The sequence below is a fragment of the Castor canadensis genome, chromosome 8, assembly GCF_047511655.1.
Source record: "Castor canadensis chromosome 8, mCasCan1.hap1v2, whole genome shotgun sequence".
Taxonomy (NCBI): domain Eukaryota; kingdom Metazoa; phylum Chordata; class Mammalia; order Rodentia; family Castoridae; genus Castor; species Castor canadensis.
Genome location: NC_133393.1, coordinates 24,097,737 through 24,112,806, shown reverse-complemented (window position 1 = coordinate 24,112,806; position 15,070 = coordinate 24,097,737). Strand labels below are relative to the sequence as shown.

The following is a 15,070-nucleotide window of genomic DNA, read 5'->3' as shown; positions in this document are numbered from 1 at the left end:
GTAAATCACCTAAAGAGGGGGGTGCTGAATCGTCCAGCTGAGGGAGTTGGGTTAACACCAGCGCCGCAGATCGATGTTCGCACCATCCAAACGTCGGGCTAATCCCGGTTCTGCTTCCTTTTTCATTAAGAGGGAGTGGCGGACCCAAATTCTGCCCTCTACGTCACCCAAGAAGGCCGGAGCCATTTTGAACCCTGAGACCCTACAATTTTTGCCCTCTTTTTTGAGCTCTGCGCCGTCTTTCCGGGTCTCGGCCAATCCGGGGCGAAGGAAAGGGCCCAATCAGTCTTGAGAGTCCACAGCCAAAGGACCCGGATGGGGCGGGGCCAAGGCCTTTGAATTGCAAGCCTTGCCAATTGCAGAGCAGTCACCATGGCGACAAGTTAGAGCTGAAGGGGTGGGACCAGAGACGGCTCAACCCTGATAAGATTGGCCGGTCTTGTCCCATCTCCTGCTGCGCAAGCGTATTTCACCTCGCCACCGTATTCCGTGGAGTTCCAGCCAATCACTTGCTTTGGAGCCATACGCTCCAAAGTCCAATACGAACCCGGACATTCATTGAAAGCGGAAGTGAAGGAAAGAAAGAGGCTGATAGTGGGCGAGATCTATATGACCTGAGCCAATTACTCTGGGCTTTGGCTATGACTGGCATCCACACAGACGAATAAAAGCCTTTCTGGCCGGGCGATAACACCGGGAATAGCGAGTTGTTACCAATCTGTGACTGTGTCAGCCAATAATCATTGTGCGAGGGCAGGAGCGCACAAACCCTATCCGCCCCTACCCTTTGGACCAATCCTTTCTTTTGAATCCTGTGTGATCGGCAGTCACTCAGACCAATAGTGATTAGAAAACCTTGAAGTCTGCCCAACGATCGTGGGCAGGAGGCGGTTTCTCATTTGTTGGGGCGTGTGTGTGTTTGGGGGGACTGGGGTACGTGGGGGGCGAAACAGAACCGGCCATGGCAGCTGCGGAGGAGGAGGACGGGGGCCCTGAAGGGCCAAACCGCGAGCGGGGCGGGGCGGGCGCGACCTTCGAATGTAATATATGTTTGGAGACCGCTCGGGAAGCTGTGGTCAGTGTGTGTGGCCACCTGTATTGGTGAGAATCTGGGACGGGAGTAGAAGGTGGTGGGGCTCATCCCTATACTGAGGAGGCCGGGAGCGGGGAGCATAACCATATAGATAATCGGAGGTTACACCCCCACGTGAGGCCTGAGGAGGGGTCTCACGTCTTAATCTGGTTTGTGCGAGTAGATTAGATGAGATCTCTGGAAAGGAGGGTTTTACAAATTAGGAGCTAGTGCGTGTGTGCTGTGTTATAAGGAGGAGGTGGGACGGGAAATGGAGGGGCACTGCACTTCTGTACAGGTGAGCTACCTTACCCCAGGGAAGTTAGATTTTCTTAGCTGTACAGGTAGAAATGGATGAGAATCAAAGGCTAGGGAAGGTACGTATCACTTGAATTGTTGACTCAGGGAATATATGGGCCCACATTTAGATGAAATGTGGGAGGGGGTGGTATGACAAACCATAAGGGCATTGTGGATCGGTAGGATTAAGAGGTTCAAGAGTCGTGGAAATGAAAGACTTTAATGAGCTTGAAAACGAGAGGAAAAGTAGTGAGAGAATGCCTAGTAAAGGGGGTTTGAGCTGAATGGATGGGGGAAAGAACTGCTGAAAAAGAAGACCTGGAAAGAGATGTGTTGAAGAGAATTGGAAATTGAAGGCAGAGAAGAGAGGGGATGTGTGTGTGTGTGTGTGTGTGTGTGTGTGTGTGTGTGTGTGTTGGGAGAGGATTGAGTGTTGAAGATGGAAGGAACTCTAGATGTTGTAAAATCAGAGAAGGAGGAAGGCTCAGTTAGCTGGCATGGTAGAAGTTGCAGAAAATATGAAAAGAACTAGTAGGTAATACCTGGGAAGAGGGTGAGATGGGATTCTGCTAAGTCTGGGGTCTGTGACTCTTTTCTGTAACTATTTTGACTTTTTTCTTTTTCCCCCATCCAGCTGGCCCTGTCTTCATCAGGTGCGTATTGAGGAGATAAAGAAGGACATGGGGAGGTCTGAGGAACTAAAAGATCCTCCTTGTACTTGAAACCACTTCATTTTTCTCTCTCCCTCTACCCCCCAGTGGCTGGAGACACGACCAGACCGGCAAGAATGTCCTGTGTGTAAAGCTGGCATCAGCAGAGATAAAGTTGTCCCTCTTTATGGACGAGGGAGCCAGAAGCCCCAGGATCCCAGGTGAGATACTGGAGGTGGTATCAAGGGAAGATTGAGGCTTCTGCCCAGGGAAGATGTGTGTCAGAGTAGAGATTCCCTGTTGATAGTCTCTTTCTTCTCTCTCAGATTGAAAACTCCACCCCGCCCCCAGGGCCAGCGACCAGCTCCAGAGAGTAGAGGGGTGAGTTTTCTTGTCCAATAGCATTCCTTCCTTGCCAAAGGTGTTCTGTTCCCCTGACTTTTTCCACCTCCCTAGGGATTCCAGCCATTTGGTGATACCGGGGGTTTTCACTTCTCATTTGGTGTTGGTGCTTTTCCCTTTGGCTTTTTCACCACTGTCTTCAATACCCACGAGCCTTTCCGCAGGGGTGCAGGTAAGAGTCTTCCCTTAGTTCCTACCAGGGAGCCCTCTCAATCCCCTAGGTCTCCTTCTGGCCCACCAGCATTGTACTTCCATAGCTTTTCTTTCTCCTACAGGTGTGGATCTGGGACAGGGTCACCCGGCCTCCAGCTGGCAGGATTCCCTCTTCCTATTTCTTGCCATCTTCTTCTTTTTCTGGCTGCTCAGTATTTGAGCTATATCTCCTTCCTGCCCATCTCCAACAAGAGGAGAATCAGTATTGGGGGTTCCTGCAGACCCTTCCTTATTCTGGACACCCCCTCCATGACCCCTCCATTTTTGTTGGCTAACTTAGCCAACCCTAGCCACTCTTCTGAAGGGCATGGGGAGGAGACACATCTGTGCATAGGATGGGAGAGCCCGCTGCTCTGAATTCTTGCTGGGTAACTCCCAGTTCTGGGGAAGGACAGACTGAAGACAGTGTCCATTTCTCTCCTCTCCTAATCCTTTGCTTTCCCCCAATTTCGTGATTTGATGTTGAAAGGTGGGCAAGGCTTACTCTGCTCTCCCCCACTCCTCCTCTTGTCGATTTAATTTAATTTTCCTCTCCCCCGTGTTTAATATGGGTCTGACTCTAATTAACTCCCCACCCCTCACTACCTCCTTTATTATAAATTCAATAAAAAAGGTGAAATGTATTGATGGGAATTCTTCCTAAGTTCTCCCTCCCTCCCTTTCTTCCTTCCTCTCTCCCTTCTTCCCTCCCTTCCTCTCTCCCAGGACAGGAGGGTCTTCTCTTGAACTGGAATAGATGTTCAAAAAAAAAAAAAAAAAGACAAAAAAAAGTGCCAGGTGCCTGTGGTTCACACCTGTAAGCCTAGCTACTCAGGAGGCAGAGATCCTCCTGATCCAGCCCAGGCAAATAGTTTGTAAGACCCTATCTTGAAAAAAACCCATCACAAAAAAGGACTGAGAGTGGTTAAAGGTGGAGGCCCTGAGTTCAAACCCCAGTACCACACACACACACACACACACACACACACACACAAAAGCAGGGGTGAGGTGGTCACACACACACAAAACATTCATAGAGCACTTGTGTCAAGTGTTTACTTAGCATGGTTTGTGTGGAAGAAAGTGTGGCAAGGTGGGGAAGACATTGTACAGGGGAGAGCTGGTCTGGAGCCAGCACAGTGTGAAGGAGCTGATGGACATGGTCTTTGTTGGGGTTCTTTAAGGCCTTCCTGCCCCACTTTCTGCTGCCTCAGGCTCCTCTGACTGATTAAGCTCTGTGCGCTCCTCCTCCTCCTCTTGGTTGTCTGGAACCTTCCTGAGGAGGAGGATTGGGAAAAATTCTGCACATGGTTCCCAGCATTCCATCATCCCCTACCCTCATACCCCTCACCTGCTGCCTGGAAGCCCCATGTCAGGTGTCTTTCTTCACTCACCTCTCCTCTCCCTGGTGCCGTTTTCGCCACATGATGGCCCCAGTGAGCAGGGCAGCTATTCCCAGGCCTCCCAGGATCCCCAGGGCCAGGGCTAGAGTTCCCAGCCCTGACCCTCCCACAGAGCCTGTAGGGAGATTTCAGAAAAGTGAGGGCACAGCCCCACCACTCACAGTTCCTTTCTTGTTTACCATACCCCCAGTCACGTGGTGGGGCTATCTGTTTTTCTCTGACTTTAATCCAATCCCTTACCTGCAGGTGGTCCCTCTTCACCTGTTTCTGGGAGACAGAACAAGTCAAAAAGAAAGGCTTAAGTTGGGAGAGAGCTGTATGGTGGGAGCCCCACTGTAGTCTTCCTTCAGTTCACTGGGGAAAGGTTGGGCTGCTCTCTTGGCAGGATTTGGGTGAGACAGAGGAGGCCTGGATGTGGGTGCACTGAGAGAGGGGTAGGGTGGATCTTGCCAAGGGAGATGGAGCCTTCTGCATCCCTTTCCCCCCCAGGGTCCCTGGATTTGGGGAGGGGTCTTACCTATGATGCTGATGCTGACAGCAGGGCTTTCCCTAGGCCTGTGACTGGGGTGAGTGGCCACACAGCTGTAGGTCCCCTCATCCTCAGGCCCTACCTCAGGAAGGAGTAGCACAGGGCTGGGGGGAAGGGGCAAGGGCATACCCTGGTGGGGGAAGGGAGACAGGAAACTATTATAAAATCCATCTAAACATCCCATACTCTTATCTTTGTCTACACATTCTGAGATACCCTGTCTTCCATTTTAGCGCCTTACCTGCCTCTACCTTTATTAGACCTCTGCCCTTCCAGTTACCAGTTATGGTTTTCCCTACTTCCCAACCCCTCTAGGTCACTCACATCTTTTATCCAGTGGATCTGAGGAGGCGGCTTGGCAGGGGCTTCACAGGTCAAGGTCACAGTCCCACTGAGAGCTACTGCTCCACCTTCTGGCTCCACCAGCAGTTGGACTTCCAGAGGCACAGGCTCTGGGAGTGGGAAGGGCTGGAGGTTGATCATTATACCTGGGAGTGGCTCTGGTGGCCATGGGCTTGCCTGTGCCTCCCCAAGGTCTATACTTCCAGAATGTGTTCATCTGAACTTGGGGTCCTCTTTACTTCAGTGCTTACCCTTGACATTGGGTTGGATGGGGGCTGTGTTCAAGGTTCGGTACCGGGGAAGGCCTGGACTGAAGCTACAAGAGAAGGTGGGGCGGGCAGCTTCTCCCTGGGCCAGGGTCACTATCAGTTCTGACTGGAGTGTAAAGAGCCCTGTCTCAGGGTGTCTCCTGGTCTCTTCTTTCACAGACACTCCTGTCGTAAGGGAAAGACAAGATAAGATACGTAGGTGGGTGTGGGAGCAAGATCAGGAAGAAGCAGCTGGTGGGGGGTGGGGAAGGGGGGGGCAGTGCACCATGCGACTCACCTTTTCCATCAGGAATCAGGGGTTTCCCATCCAAGTGCCAGCTAAGAGACCCTGCGGGGTAGCCTCCCTCAGACGTACATGTCCCCACCTGAGGAAAGAGTGATGACCTCAACCTTTGAAAATGCAAGATGATACACAGGCACACAGACATATTCACAAGACCACTTTTGACCTCTCCCGCTGTTTTCCACTACCTTATTGGGGATACCAGCTGTGAGTTCAGAGGCAGGATCTACAATTTCTGGCTTCCGAGGAATTTCTGAAGGAGGGAGAAATCCAATCAGAGGCTGCAGCTTTGAAGATTCTCACAGGCTGGGTGTGGGAATGGGAGCAGTGGAAGTCAGGTCCTCACACACCCAGTGAAGGGCTCAGGAGTTAATGTTTTTTCTCAGATGAGAAGTGGGCCCTAGCCAAGGCCCTAGAATCCTTACGGTAGACTTGGACCCGGTAGTTGGACTTGGTCTCCTTTCCATGCCTGTTCGTTACCCGGCACCGGAAGGTCCCCTCATCATGGACCCCAACAGCTGGAAGGAGGAGGGAGCCATTGGGGAGGACTCGAGCCACACTATCCCAGGGGCCTCCCTGGGGAGACAGGACCTTCCAAGCTTCTGTCCGTCCTGTGTTCTGGAGACAGAGGAGAAAGGTCTTAACAGTGCAAGTCCTCTGGGAAAGAATGGATCAGGCAGGGTGGTGGTGGGCATCATCACAGGTCTCTCCTTAATTTGGGAGGCTGTGACAAGAAGTCCAGCTTACCAGCTTCCATTCCAGGTGCTGGGGTTGTTTCTTGGGGGCCCCCTTACAGTTCAGTACCAGTGGCTCCCCGATCCGGACTGTGATGTTTTGACTGCCTACTACTGCCCCTGGGAGACAATATAGTGGTAGAGGGAAGATGGGAGCTAATGAAATTAGTACAGGGTGGGTGTGAGAACTTGAAAAGCAGCAGCCAGGTTCTAGGAAAAAATTCTGGGAGATGGGGTGTGGGGGGGTTCTGGGGATTTTGGGGGCAGAGTGCTTTCTGCAGGGAGGATCAGCAGGGCTGGGGAGTAGCTCACCCCACAGACCAAGGACCAGCACCCAGACTCCAGCCGCTGCCCCAGCTGCCATCCTGTTTCCTTCCCAGGCTCCTGGCTCCGTCTGCCCCTTTCCCTGATGTGGCTACTACCCTAGGTGGGGCTTGTCCCCTTCTACTATTGTCAGTCACAGGGAATGCCAGGAATTCATGCCTCCTGGACAAGAGTCCTTCAGGTGCTAGGAGAAGCAATCTCACCCCACCTCTGGGCACTGCCACTCACCTGGGGGTAGGGAAGTACACTTTCTAGGGTCTCATTCCTTCTGAGTCCCCCACTGTATTCCATTAATCCCGCACAGGGCTGCCTGGAGCCCCATCTTGATTAGGTAGGGTTGCTAGGATTTAGGGCAGGGTGTTGTCACCAGGGGTGGATATGAGGCCTTGCAGTGATGATAAGGCTGTAGGACAGGGTAGAAACCTATTGGGGCTTTCAGAGAAAAAGATTTCTAGTGTTTCATGTTTTTTGAAAAAAAAATTCTCAACCCAGGGAAAAAAGAAATTCCTTTATTTAAAACTGCGTTGTTTTTTTTTTTCTTTGTGAAACTACAAGTTTACAAGTGAGGAGAGAACTGCCCCTGGCCCATGCCTCCCCCCTCCCCCACCCATCACTCCCAACCTGTCTCCCCAGTCCTGCCTGGATCTCTGTTGGGAGGGGGTCACCACTCTGACAGTCTTGTAAAATCCTGAGGATGTTTGTGGGGATCAGATATAAGGGTTGAGGGCTGAGGATGAGACTTTTTATCTTCCTCAATACCTGACTTTTTGCAACTTCTCTCCCCACCCCCTTGATTTTGGTGTGAGGAAAAAAAAAAGACCTTATTTTTGGGGAAACTGAGGGAGACACATACATAAGCATCTAACCTATATTTAACATATTTGGCAAGAACCCCCTCCCCATTCATTCTCCTCCAATCTGCAAATAGTTTTTTAAAAAATTTAAAGATGTATCACACAGAGAAGGTGGCATCCTTGAGCTCTTCCAAAATTTCTGAATCCAGCTCTTCCCAAGAGTTATGGGAAGGGGGGGGACAGGTGGTCTTCAGGGCAAGCCACTATGCCTCCACACCAAATGCAGCAAAAACTTGACTGCACAAAGAACCATCTAAGTGACTGGAGGGGGGCAAAGCAGGGGAGTTGTTGTCCTGCAAAACTAACTTTTTGATGGGTAGGCCCAGAGCCAGGTGGGCCTCTTTACTAGTTCTGGTTGTTCCCTTTCTCTTACTAGGATCCCTTTGGCTATCACCTCTAATATGGGAAAGCAAGAAATTAAAAAAAAAAAATCAGTATGTTTATATACAATAAAACAACAAACAAAACCAAAAACCAACAACCACCTAATTCCACAAACTAAATTAAAAATTAACAATAAGAAAATCAAAAAAAGTATCCCAGGGTTTTTCTTTAAAAAAAAAAAAAAAAAAAGGTTCAACCCCAAAGCCCAGTCAACAATTCCCTTAAGTAGCAGAAACTCCCTCCGAGGTAGATATCTGAGTCAGACACTCTCGTCCACCGAGCGATTCTATTGGTTTAAGATGAGCTGCATATGAGGTAATAAAGCCGTCTGGAGGGGCCAGGGGTGGGGATGCACAGGGGGCGTGGCCCATGTCCTCTTGTCCAGAAGTCGAGTCCCCATTTTTGGCATCTCTGGGTTGGGCAGGGCTGACGTCTCCAGATTCCAGAGCATTTAAGTGGGGTGGGGAAGGGAAAGTGGGGGAACCCAGAGAGACAAACAGAATAGTTGTGTGTGTGTATGTGTGTGGGGGGAGAGATGTGAGAAAAAGTGGTCTGAGAAATAGGTGTCTGTTTTTCTGTGTGTGTGAGAGAGAATGGGACAGAAAAAAAAAAAAAGACTGAAAGAAGGAAAGAAAGACCCCACTCTCCCCTTAGGGGCCCCGTTCTCCCTGCCATATAGTCAGCACCCTCAGCACTGAGTCTAGTTGGAGAAGGGATGATCCCATTCACCCCTCTGTTTTGTGCTTCTCCTGTTTTGGGGTTTGTCCTCTGGAAGCCTGTGTCCTCTTCAAGAGTTGCCTTGTGGGAGCCCCCACTCCTGTGACCCTGAGGGGTGAGATCAGTTGGAGGTGTCGGAGTGAACACTCCCTGGTCCCTCTGTCGGGGATGTCACTGAGGATGGGGTCACAGCCTCCTGCCAGCTGCCATTTGCCTGGAAAAAGGGAGAGAAACAGTAGGAGTAGGGCCCCGGGAAACCCTGTGTAAGCAACAGTGCTAGGGAAAAAAGACTCTCCTGTCTTGGAACTAGAGACCACGGGGCTTCAGGAACCACTCACTCTCATTTCCCGAGGACTGTACATCTGGCCTCCTCCAAGGTTATCCCCGTAGCCCCCTGGCCCCATTGAGTGTCGGAGTGTTTCCACCTGCAGGCCACAAGGAACGCATGACAGAAGCCTCAGAAAAGGTCTAGTATCTTAAGGGTGGGGGGCAGGGGGAGGGTGGAGTTTGGAAAGTCAGGAGATGGGGCACCTGACCTGGGAAGCAGAATAGGAATCTCCATTGAGGCCGGGCATCCCCAGAAACATGTCTCCAGATCCTGAGAGACTGAAAGAGCCACCAGAGCCTTGAGGAAACAAGAGAACAAATTAAGGAAGAGTACAAGGGAGCTTGTGATGGCAGATGTACACAATTCTCAGGTTCTAGAAAGCTCTCTAGGCTAGCTCTGTGGGGATATTAAGTGGGCTACACACAAATTACCCACAAAACAACATTCCCAGCCAGACATGGTGGTACACATCTGTAATCACACACCGGGGGAGGCTGAGGTAGGGAAATCAGGAGTTCCAGACGAGCCTGGACTACATAGTAAGATTCTGTATCAAAAAACCAAACCAAACCAAGCCCAAAACAACATTCCCACAATCAGAGCAGGTTTTTCCAGAGCCTCCCCTGGCCATTCATTGAGAGAAAGGCAGAAGTAACTTTACTGGAGTGACCTCTGTCCCTGACATTATCATCCATCCTATCTCAGCTTGGTCCCTTTAACCCTCAAAAGTCCCCTTTTGCTATAATCCTGCCTAGACAGGAAGCGGGAACAAAAACAGGAAGTATACAGAACAGCTAGCCAGGGTGGCAGTGGGCTCCACCTGCAGAGGAAGGGGGTGTCGGGGAGCTGGTGCGGCTGTGGCCCCCCTGGGCAACTGATACGGCTGTCTTGACAGCATAGATGTTTGCTTCCTCTTGGAACTTTCCAATATTTTTCTTATAGCGAATCCGCTTGTTGCCAAACCAATTGGAGACCTGCAGGGTGTTGGGCACAGAGGGTCAGGTGGAAACTTTTCCCTCTGAAACCCCTTAATGAATAGCTGACAGCTTTTTGCCCCCAAACTCTTTCTCCCCAGTACCTGAGAGACGGTCTCACAATACCTGAGAGACGGTGATGCCACACTTCTTGGCGAGCTCCTCCTTAGCCTCTTCACTAGGATATGGATTACTCAGATGGGAGTAGAAATACTCATTTAGGACCTCAGTGGCCTGTTTGCTGAAGTTTCGGCGTTTTCGTCTACAGAGCAGGGAGAAGGGTGTGAGGAGCATAATGGTATCTTAGCAGGGCTGTCATGTTGCATAACTCCAGGAGGTACTACTGTCGGAGTACCGTGTTGTACAACATGGCATTCTAGGGTCTTGGAAAGAAATAAGCAGACTGGTGCTGGGGGCCAGCTAGGGTACCAGAGCCCCCACCTGGCATCCAGGAAGCGGGAACGTAGGATCATGACAGCCTCACAGGTGCTTTGCTTGAGCTGCATCTGGATGGCGCTGAACTTTCGATGGATGATGCTCACCATTCGTTCCATCTCCTTGGGGGCCACAGGCCTTGTACGGCTCTGTTCCCTCAGCAGGTTCATGACATGGGTTGTGAACTCGTTACATGCCTGCAGCGGGGGCAGGTGGGCTGGTGATGAGGAGACCTTTGGTTTTGGGATTCCCTCTGAAGAGCCTCCACCCGCCTCAGCCTCCTCTCCTCACCTGCTCATACTTCTCCAGCTCTGAGTGGTAGATGTGGCGAATTTGGGCAAGCTTGCTGCGATAGTCTGAGTGTTCAATGGAGTTGTCCGGGGACACGCCACCCCCAGAGGCTGCTGCGGCTGCAGCTGCTGCTGCTGAGCCTCCCCCCTTCTCAGGCCCAGCCACACCCTCTGCCAGAAGCATGTTGTCCAAGCGCATCAACTGTGGGTCCACTGGCTCCTCCTCTTGGGAGCTTCGAATGCTGAGGCCTAGCATGCAGGCAAGTGTACTTAGGGCCCCAGGGACTCCTCACCCAGCGCTCAGAGCTCCTGGAGACCCACGTTTCCAGACTTTGGTTCCTTCCCTGGTCCCTCTTCGTCACCTCCCTGGGTCCCCACTTTCCTCACAGCCCCAAGTTGTCAAACTCTTTGCCCTACAGTAAACAGTTTTGTCCCCAGAGTTGAGGATCAGAGAGGAACCCACGTACCGGTTTTTTCCTTGATTTCACACAGGACACTAAAGAGAGCTGGCTTCATTCGGTGACAGTTTAGGGCGTGTTTCCTTGGGAGGAATGGGAGTGGGGAAAGAAAAAAGTTCAGGAACTAGAGAAACAGAGCTGTAGGACCAAGAGAGACTGGGAGTGAGGAGGGAGGGGGATAATCTGCTGAGGGAGAAAAGAGGTTTGGGATGGACTGGAGTAGATCAGCTCCCATAGTATGGGAAGCTGCTGGGTTTCAGGAAAACAGAAGGAAGATGCAGGCAGCAGAAACCGTGGGTGGGCTGGGGGCTTTGGGAGATGGCCCAGGAAAGGTATGGAGGAGGAATTTGGGGATGACTGGAGAAATGAGGGTGACTAGGTAGGTTTCAGAAGAGAGATGGAAGCTGAGATGAAGAAGAGTCAAAAGTTTGAGGAGGCAGAGGGTTGGTGATGCTCAGCTAAATGAGGAGTTCACTACAGGCATTTGGACAGGTCCTGGGGCTGGGCAGGCACAAGGGTATGTGAAGACCCTTGGAGGCCAGGGCCATGGGTGTATTAGGACCTCAGGGAAAGGGTGTAAGGTCCCAGATCTAAGGAGAATGGGGTGGGCTGGGTGGAGAGGTAGGAGAGAATACAGCACCGCTCAAGAACAGTTTCTAAGTCTGAGAGCCAGAAAAGGGCTCTGGAGATGGGGCTGATCCAGAAGATTGTAGGGGTCAGTAAAAGGTTAGCAGGGGAGGGAGACCACCTAGGGTTCGCTCTGTGGAGGTTTCAGGGTCTGTGGGTGAAGGGAGGTTTGAGAGGGATCACCACCAGACTCCCTGACTAAGGAGAGAGAAGAGCGGTGGGATCCTGAGAGGGCCCTGGAATTGGCAGGGGGGGACTCCCAAAAGACTCAAGAGCTTGTGTACCAGGTTCTGTGGGTCTGTGTGGGGTCCCGGGATGGGGGCACTCACTTGGCCTGGGCCTCGTCCAGGCTCTGGTCGGTGATGGTCATTATCTGCTGCAGAATGTCCCCGATGTCTTGCTTCCCTCGGCCTCCCGGGACCCCCCCGCTCCCCCCTCCGGGGTCTCCGCCACCGGGAGGCTCGCCAGGGCCCCCAGGCTCCCCACCCACCAATCCCAGGCCCCCCCTGCCCCCGCCTGGAGGGGGCGGCCCCAGCAGCCGCTCGTCCATAGCTGGGGGGGGGCCCTGAGGCCCCCTCCCTGCTCCGCCCCTCCCCCCGCCTGGTTACTTCCCCCCCAAACTCGCTGGGGCCGCTGCTCCCTCCGCCCCAGCCCCCGCCCGTCTCCCCCCCTCCCGGCTCCCTCGGGGTTCACCCCGGCACTGAAGGGAGACCTGGGGAACCGGCTGGGCCCCCCACAGGAGACCCCGGCCCCCGGCGGCGGAGAAAATGGAGCCGGAGAGAGAGAGGAGGCCCAAGCGGGGGTGTGTGTGCGAGAGGGAGGAGGGAGAGGGGGGAGCAAGGGAGGGAGGCTGGGGGAGGGGAGCCGGGGAGGAAGAGGAGGGGAGAAGAGAGGAGGAATAGGGAGGAGTCGGGGGCGGAGAGAGAGACACAGAAACAGAGGAACTGAGACCGAGTGGAGGAGGGGAGAGGGACGAGGGGAGGAGTCTGGTCGGTCGGGGAAAATATGGGCAGGCCCCGGGGCTGGGCCTCGGTGGCCTTGGACGGAGTGGGGGACATGGGGGGGAAGGCAGGGGCTGGGCGGCCTGCCACTTGGGTTCTGAATCCGAGATCTAGGTGATGTGGACTCTGGCCGCTGGAATGCCTGGGTTCACAGACAGCTGAGTTCATATTTCTTGTCCTAATGACTCCCCTCCCTGCTCTACTTAATTAAAACCGGGAGAGGGGGGCTGGGGGAGATAATTAGGAAGGTCTCCAGCCGCTGCTTAATGAGCCAGTAATTAACCAGCCAGGGAGGGGAGCTGGCCTCTGGCCAGACTGGGGAAGAGAGGCTGCCTCTGGCCTTATCTTCCTACCCTTCATCCCTACCCCCCTACCAGATACCAGTCTTCAATCCAGAGGGGAATTACATTTATTTATACAACCAAAACATCAGACAGACTCAGAGCAGCAGAAGGTGGGGGTGGGCAGGGCTAAAGGTCCGTTCACAGCTTCTAGGACCCTCAGCCTTGGGGCTAGGGCATGCTGGTCGCAGAGGATGGAGAAGTGTCTTAATCTCTCTTACACAGTGCCCACCCTCCATTCTTACCGGGAGGGAGGGTGGAGCTGTCTCAGTACCTTGGGAGATATGCCTTTTCTTCGCAGGGGCAGGCAGGCCCTGTCTAGAAGCTTGACAGCTCAGGATAGAGACTACCAGCCACTGCCTGAGTTTGGTGGCTGGGGTCCTCTTACTGCTTCAAGCTCCAGCATCCTTGAGGAGGGAATTAAATGACCATCCTACCTTGCCTATTCTCAGGATTTGAGCACTTTCACCCACTCCAGTTCCCAAGGAAGGTGTCGAGGGTGACGAATACTGCAGTTTCTGTTGGTAGCCCTGCTAAGCTGGGTTGAGGGCATGCCATGAGCTGCCCAGCTTTGAGCCCTAGGAGGGAGGAGGGGCTGATTGCAGGGTCAAGTCTCAGCAAGTGTGTGTGGGGGGCTGTGATCTTTGTTCCTCCATTCGACCCCCACCCTGAACTCTCAGCAGCAACTCCAGGAGCTCCTGTCCCCCTGGAGGTAGGGGAGGCTCTGACCGCTGGGCTTCCATTCGTTGGCACTGGAGGAGTGGAGGGAGAGGAAAGCATTGATAGTGGGTGGGGGTGGGGGCTTGAGAAGAGCCAGAGTTGGTGCGGGAAGCAGATAAGAAACCCGTGATAAGGATGGGGTCTAGAGGCTGGCAACAGAGTGGATGCCTAGGTAGAAAGAAGAGGTAAGGCCAAAAGAGAATGGACTAAGACCTGGAGGCCTGAGTGTTGCCTCCTGGGGTTGTCTCACCTGATGACTGAGGATGGTGCTGTAAAGCTGTTCTTTGTCCTCAAGAGGCCGGGGTGGAGCTGGGGCTAAGCTTGGGGGGTTCGGGGGGGCATGGAAGGTGGCCCTCTGCTCCTCTAGGCGGCGGGACTGGGCCTCAGCCACCAGGTCCAGAAGTAGCTCAGTCTGCAAGGAGAGTAGGGAGGCCGAGCGGGGCCCCAGGGCTGGGAAGAGGAGGGAAGGAGGGCTCAGAGACCCACAGAAGTTGGCAGATAGGCGCAGTGAGGGGTGGAGACACAGTGAGGTGATCAGGGTCTTTGGGTTAGAGCAGAGAGGATGTGATGGTAGGGGGACCACACTGGACCGGCCTTGGTAATGGAGTCAGGACATGGGCACCAAAGTCACGTGTTCTCTGGGTTGGTGGGGGTACCTGTGTGGCGGGTCCCTGGAGGAGGAGGGGATGGAGGAGCAGATCGCCAAGGCCGAGTGGTAGAGTCCAGAGGGGGCCAGCCCTGCTCATCCTGCGGGGGTCCCTGATGCCAAGAGACGTGCATTCCAGTCAGCGGGAGTGTAGGTGGAAGGGTGGGCAGAGGTCTAGGCCAGTGGCCCATTTCCTGTGTTTCTCTTCCTGCCCTAGCTTTTCCAAGTCTTCTGTGTGCATTGTCACTATGTCTGTGCCCCAGATCCTCATACTTCCCTTCTCTCCCAGTTGTCAGCCTCCCCACCCAGAGTCCAGCTCACCTGTTCACCATCCTCTTCTTCTTGGGGTCTCTCAGCCTCCATCCCCAGGTGGGGAGAAACAGGGGAGGGGTGGCTGGGATTTGGGAGGAGGGAAGGAACCTTGGGTTCCTGAGGGGAGTGGGGGCTGAAAGGGGTGGGGGTGAGCTGGGGGCTGGATGCTTGGGTACTGAGCAGGAAGCTGGGTTCCTGGTCAGCCCCCCCCAAGGGCCCCGCCCATCTCTGTCAACTTCCTCCATTCTCTTTTTCCCACCCAAACAGCTTGTTTGACCTCTCCACCCACCCAGGGAACAGAGAGACTGTGAAAAATGTCCAGCTGCAGGAGTGGAGGGGGCTCCTAGTGGGGAAGGAGTCCAGCCTTCTCTTCTCCAGGGTTATTAGCCCCCCAACACCCGAATTTGCTCCCTCCATCCCCCGCCTCCCCTTCAGCTCTTTCTGTCAACACCGGAACTAGCTACACAGGAAGTGGTTTCACTC

General features: G+C 53.4%; 4 protein-coding genes across 9 annotated transcripts; 1 reads left to right on the top strand and 3 right to left on the bottom strand.

Moving 5' to 3' along the window:
- The first annotated feature begins 760 nt into the window (after positions 1–760).
- Positions 761–3,260, top strand: Rnf5 (ring finger protein 5). Of its 3 annotated transcripts, none has more exons than XM_074082499.1 (6): positions 768–1,101; positions 2,007–2,025; positions 2,131–2,243; positions 2,349–2,403; positions 2,479–2,596; positions 2,682–3,260. In XM_074082499.1, exons 1-6 carry the CDS (start codon positions 962–964, stop codon positions 2,795–2,797), a joined length of 561 nt encoding a protein of 186 aa, XP_073938600.1. In that variant the 5' UTR covers positions 768–961; the 3' UTR covers positions 2,798–3,260. The 3 variants fall into 3 exon arrangements, with proteins under 3 accessions (XP_073938602.1, XP_073938600.1, XP_020025320.1); XM_020169731.2 differs by having other exon boundaries at positions 922–1,101; positions 2,700–3,260; XM_074082501.1 differs by lacking the exon at positions 2,479–2,596 and having other exon boundaries at positions 761–1,101; positions 2,700–3,260.
- Positions 3,261–3,658: 398 nt separating this feature from the next.
- Positions 3,659–6,647, bottom strand: Ager (advanced glycosylation end-product specific receptor). Of its 2 annotated transcripts, XM_020169727.2 has the most exons (11): positions 6,489–6,647; positions 6,190–6,296; positions 5,868–6,060; positions 5,631–5,695; positions 5,437–5,524; positions 5,142–5,324; positions 4,873–5,000; positions 4,537–4,678; positions 4,260–4,286; positions 4,011–4,134; positions 3,659–3,892 (listed from the first exon to the last, which is right to left on the bottom strand). In XM_020169727.2, the coding sequence occupies exons 1-11, from the start codon at positions 6,538–6,540 to the stop codon at positions 3,796–3,798; spliced, it is 1,206 nt and encodes a 401-aa protein (XP_020025316.2). In that variant the 5' UTR covers positions 6,541–6,647; the 3' UTR covers positions 3,659–3,795. The 2 variants fall into 2 exon arrangements, with proteins under 2 accessions (XP_020025316.2, XP_020025318.2); XM_020169729.2 differs by lacking the exon at positions 4,260–4,286.
- A 1,264-nt stretch (positions 6,648–7,911) lies between these two features.
- Positions 7,912–12,132, bottom strand: Pbx2 (PBX homeobox 2). 2 transcript variants are annotated; one of them, XM_020169726.2, is made up of 9 exons: positions 11,897–12,132; positions 10,950–11,023; positions 10,484–10,731; positions 10,199–10,389; positions 9,884–10,019; positions 9,604–9,757; positions 8,992–9,080; positions 8,794–8,880; positions 7,912–8,669 (listed from the first exon to the last, which is right to left on the bottom strand). In XM_020169726.2, exons 1-9 carry the CDS (start codon positions 12,115–12,117, stop codon positions 8,577–8,579), a joined length of 1,293 nt encoding a protein of 430 aa, XP_020025315.1. In that variant the 5' UTR covers positions 12,118–12,132; the 3' UTR covers positions 7,912–8,576. The 2 variants fall into 2 exon arrangements, with proteins under 2 accessions (XP_020025315.1, XP_073938599.1); XM_074082498.1 differs by having other exon boundaries at positions 11,852–11,929.
- An 829-nt stretch (positions 12,133–12,961) lies between these two features.
- Positions 12,962–15,042, bottom strand: Gpsm3 (G protein signaling modulator 3). Of its 2 annotated transcripts, none has more exons than XM_020169730.2 (4): positions 14,597–15,042; positions 14,286–14,388; positions 13,880–14,079; positions 12,962–13,661 (listed from the first exon to the last, which is right to left on the bottom strand). In XM_020169730.2, exons 1-4 carry the CDS (start codon positions 14,636–14,638, stop codon positions 13,524–13,526), a joined length of 483 nt encoding a protein of 160 aa, XP_020025319.1. In that variant the 5' UTR covers positions 14,639–15,042; the 3' UTR covers positions 12,962–13,523. The 2 variants fall into 2 exon arrangements, with proteins under 2 accessions (XP_020025319.1, XP_073938603.1); XM_074082502.1 differs by having other exon boundaries at positions 13,880–14,041; positions 14,597–14,627.
- Positions 15,043–15,070: the final 28 nt, after the last annotated feature.

What these genes read in the sequence shown, in the direction of transcription:
- Pbx2 (XM_020169726.2), bottom strand. Translation starts at nt 12,117, where the DNA reads ATGGACGAGCGGCTGCTGGGGCCGCCCCCTCCAGGCGGGGGCAGGGGG. An exon ending in GTGGCATCACCGTCTCTCAG is followed by an intron (nt 9,758 to 9,883) that starts GTATTGTGAGAC and finishes AACACCCTGCAG; the next exon opens with GTCTCCAATTGGTTTGGCAA. An exon ending in ATTCCTATTCTGCTTCCCAG is followed by an intron (nt 8,881 to 8,991) that starts GTCAGGTGCCCC and finishes TGTGGCCTGCAG; the next exon opens with GTGGAAACACTCCGACACTC.
- Ager (XM_020169727.2), bottom strand. Translation starts at nt 6,540, where the DNA reads ATGGCAGCTGGGGCAGCGGCTGGAGTCTGGGTGCTGGTCCTTGGTCTG. An exon ending in CTACCGGGTCCAAGTCTACC is followed by an intron (nt 5,696 to 5,867) that starts GTAAGGATTCTA and finishes TCCCTCCTTCAG; the next exon opens with AAATTCCTCGGAAGCCAGAA. An exon ending in CCTGATTCCTGATGGAAAAG is followed by an intron (nt 5,325 to 5,436) that starts GTGAGTCGCATG and finishes CCCTTACGACAG; the next exon opens with GAGTGTCTGTGAAAGAAGAG.
- Rnf5 (XM_074082499.1), top strand. Translation starts at nt 962, where the DNA reads ATGGCAGCTGCGGAGGAGGAGGACGGGGGCCCTGAAGGGCCAAACCGC. An exon ending in CAGAAGCCCCAGGATCCCAG is followed by an intron (nt 2,244 to 2,348) that starts GTGAGATACTGG and finishes CTTCTCTCTCAG; the next exon opens with ATTGAAAACTCCACCCCGCC. An exon ending in CAGCTCCAGAGAGTAGAGGG is followed by an intron (nt 2,404 to 2,478) that starts GTGAGTTTTCTT and finishes CCACCTCCCTAG; the next exon opens with GGATTCCAGCCATTTGGTGA.
- Gpsm3 (XM_020169730.2), bottom strand. Translation starts at nt 14,638, where the DNA reads ATGGAGGCTGAGAGACCCCAAGAAGAAGAGGATGGTGAACAG. An exon ending in AAGAAGAGGATGGTGAACAG is followed by an intron (nt 14,389 to 14,596) that starts GTGAGCTGGACT and finishes TCTTGGCATCAG; the next exon opens with GGACCCCCGCAGGATGAGCA. An exon ending in GCACCATCCTCAGTCATCAG is followed by an intron (nt 13,662 to 13,879) that starts GTGAGACAACCC and finishes CCACTCCTCCAG; the next exon opens with TGCCAACGAATGGAAGCCCA.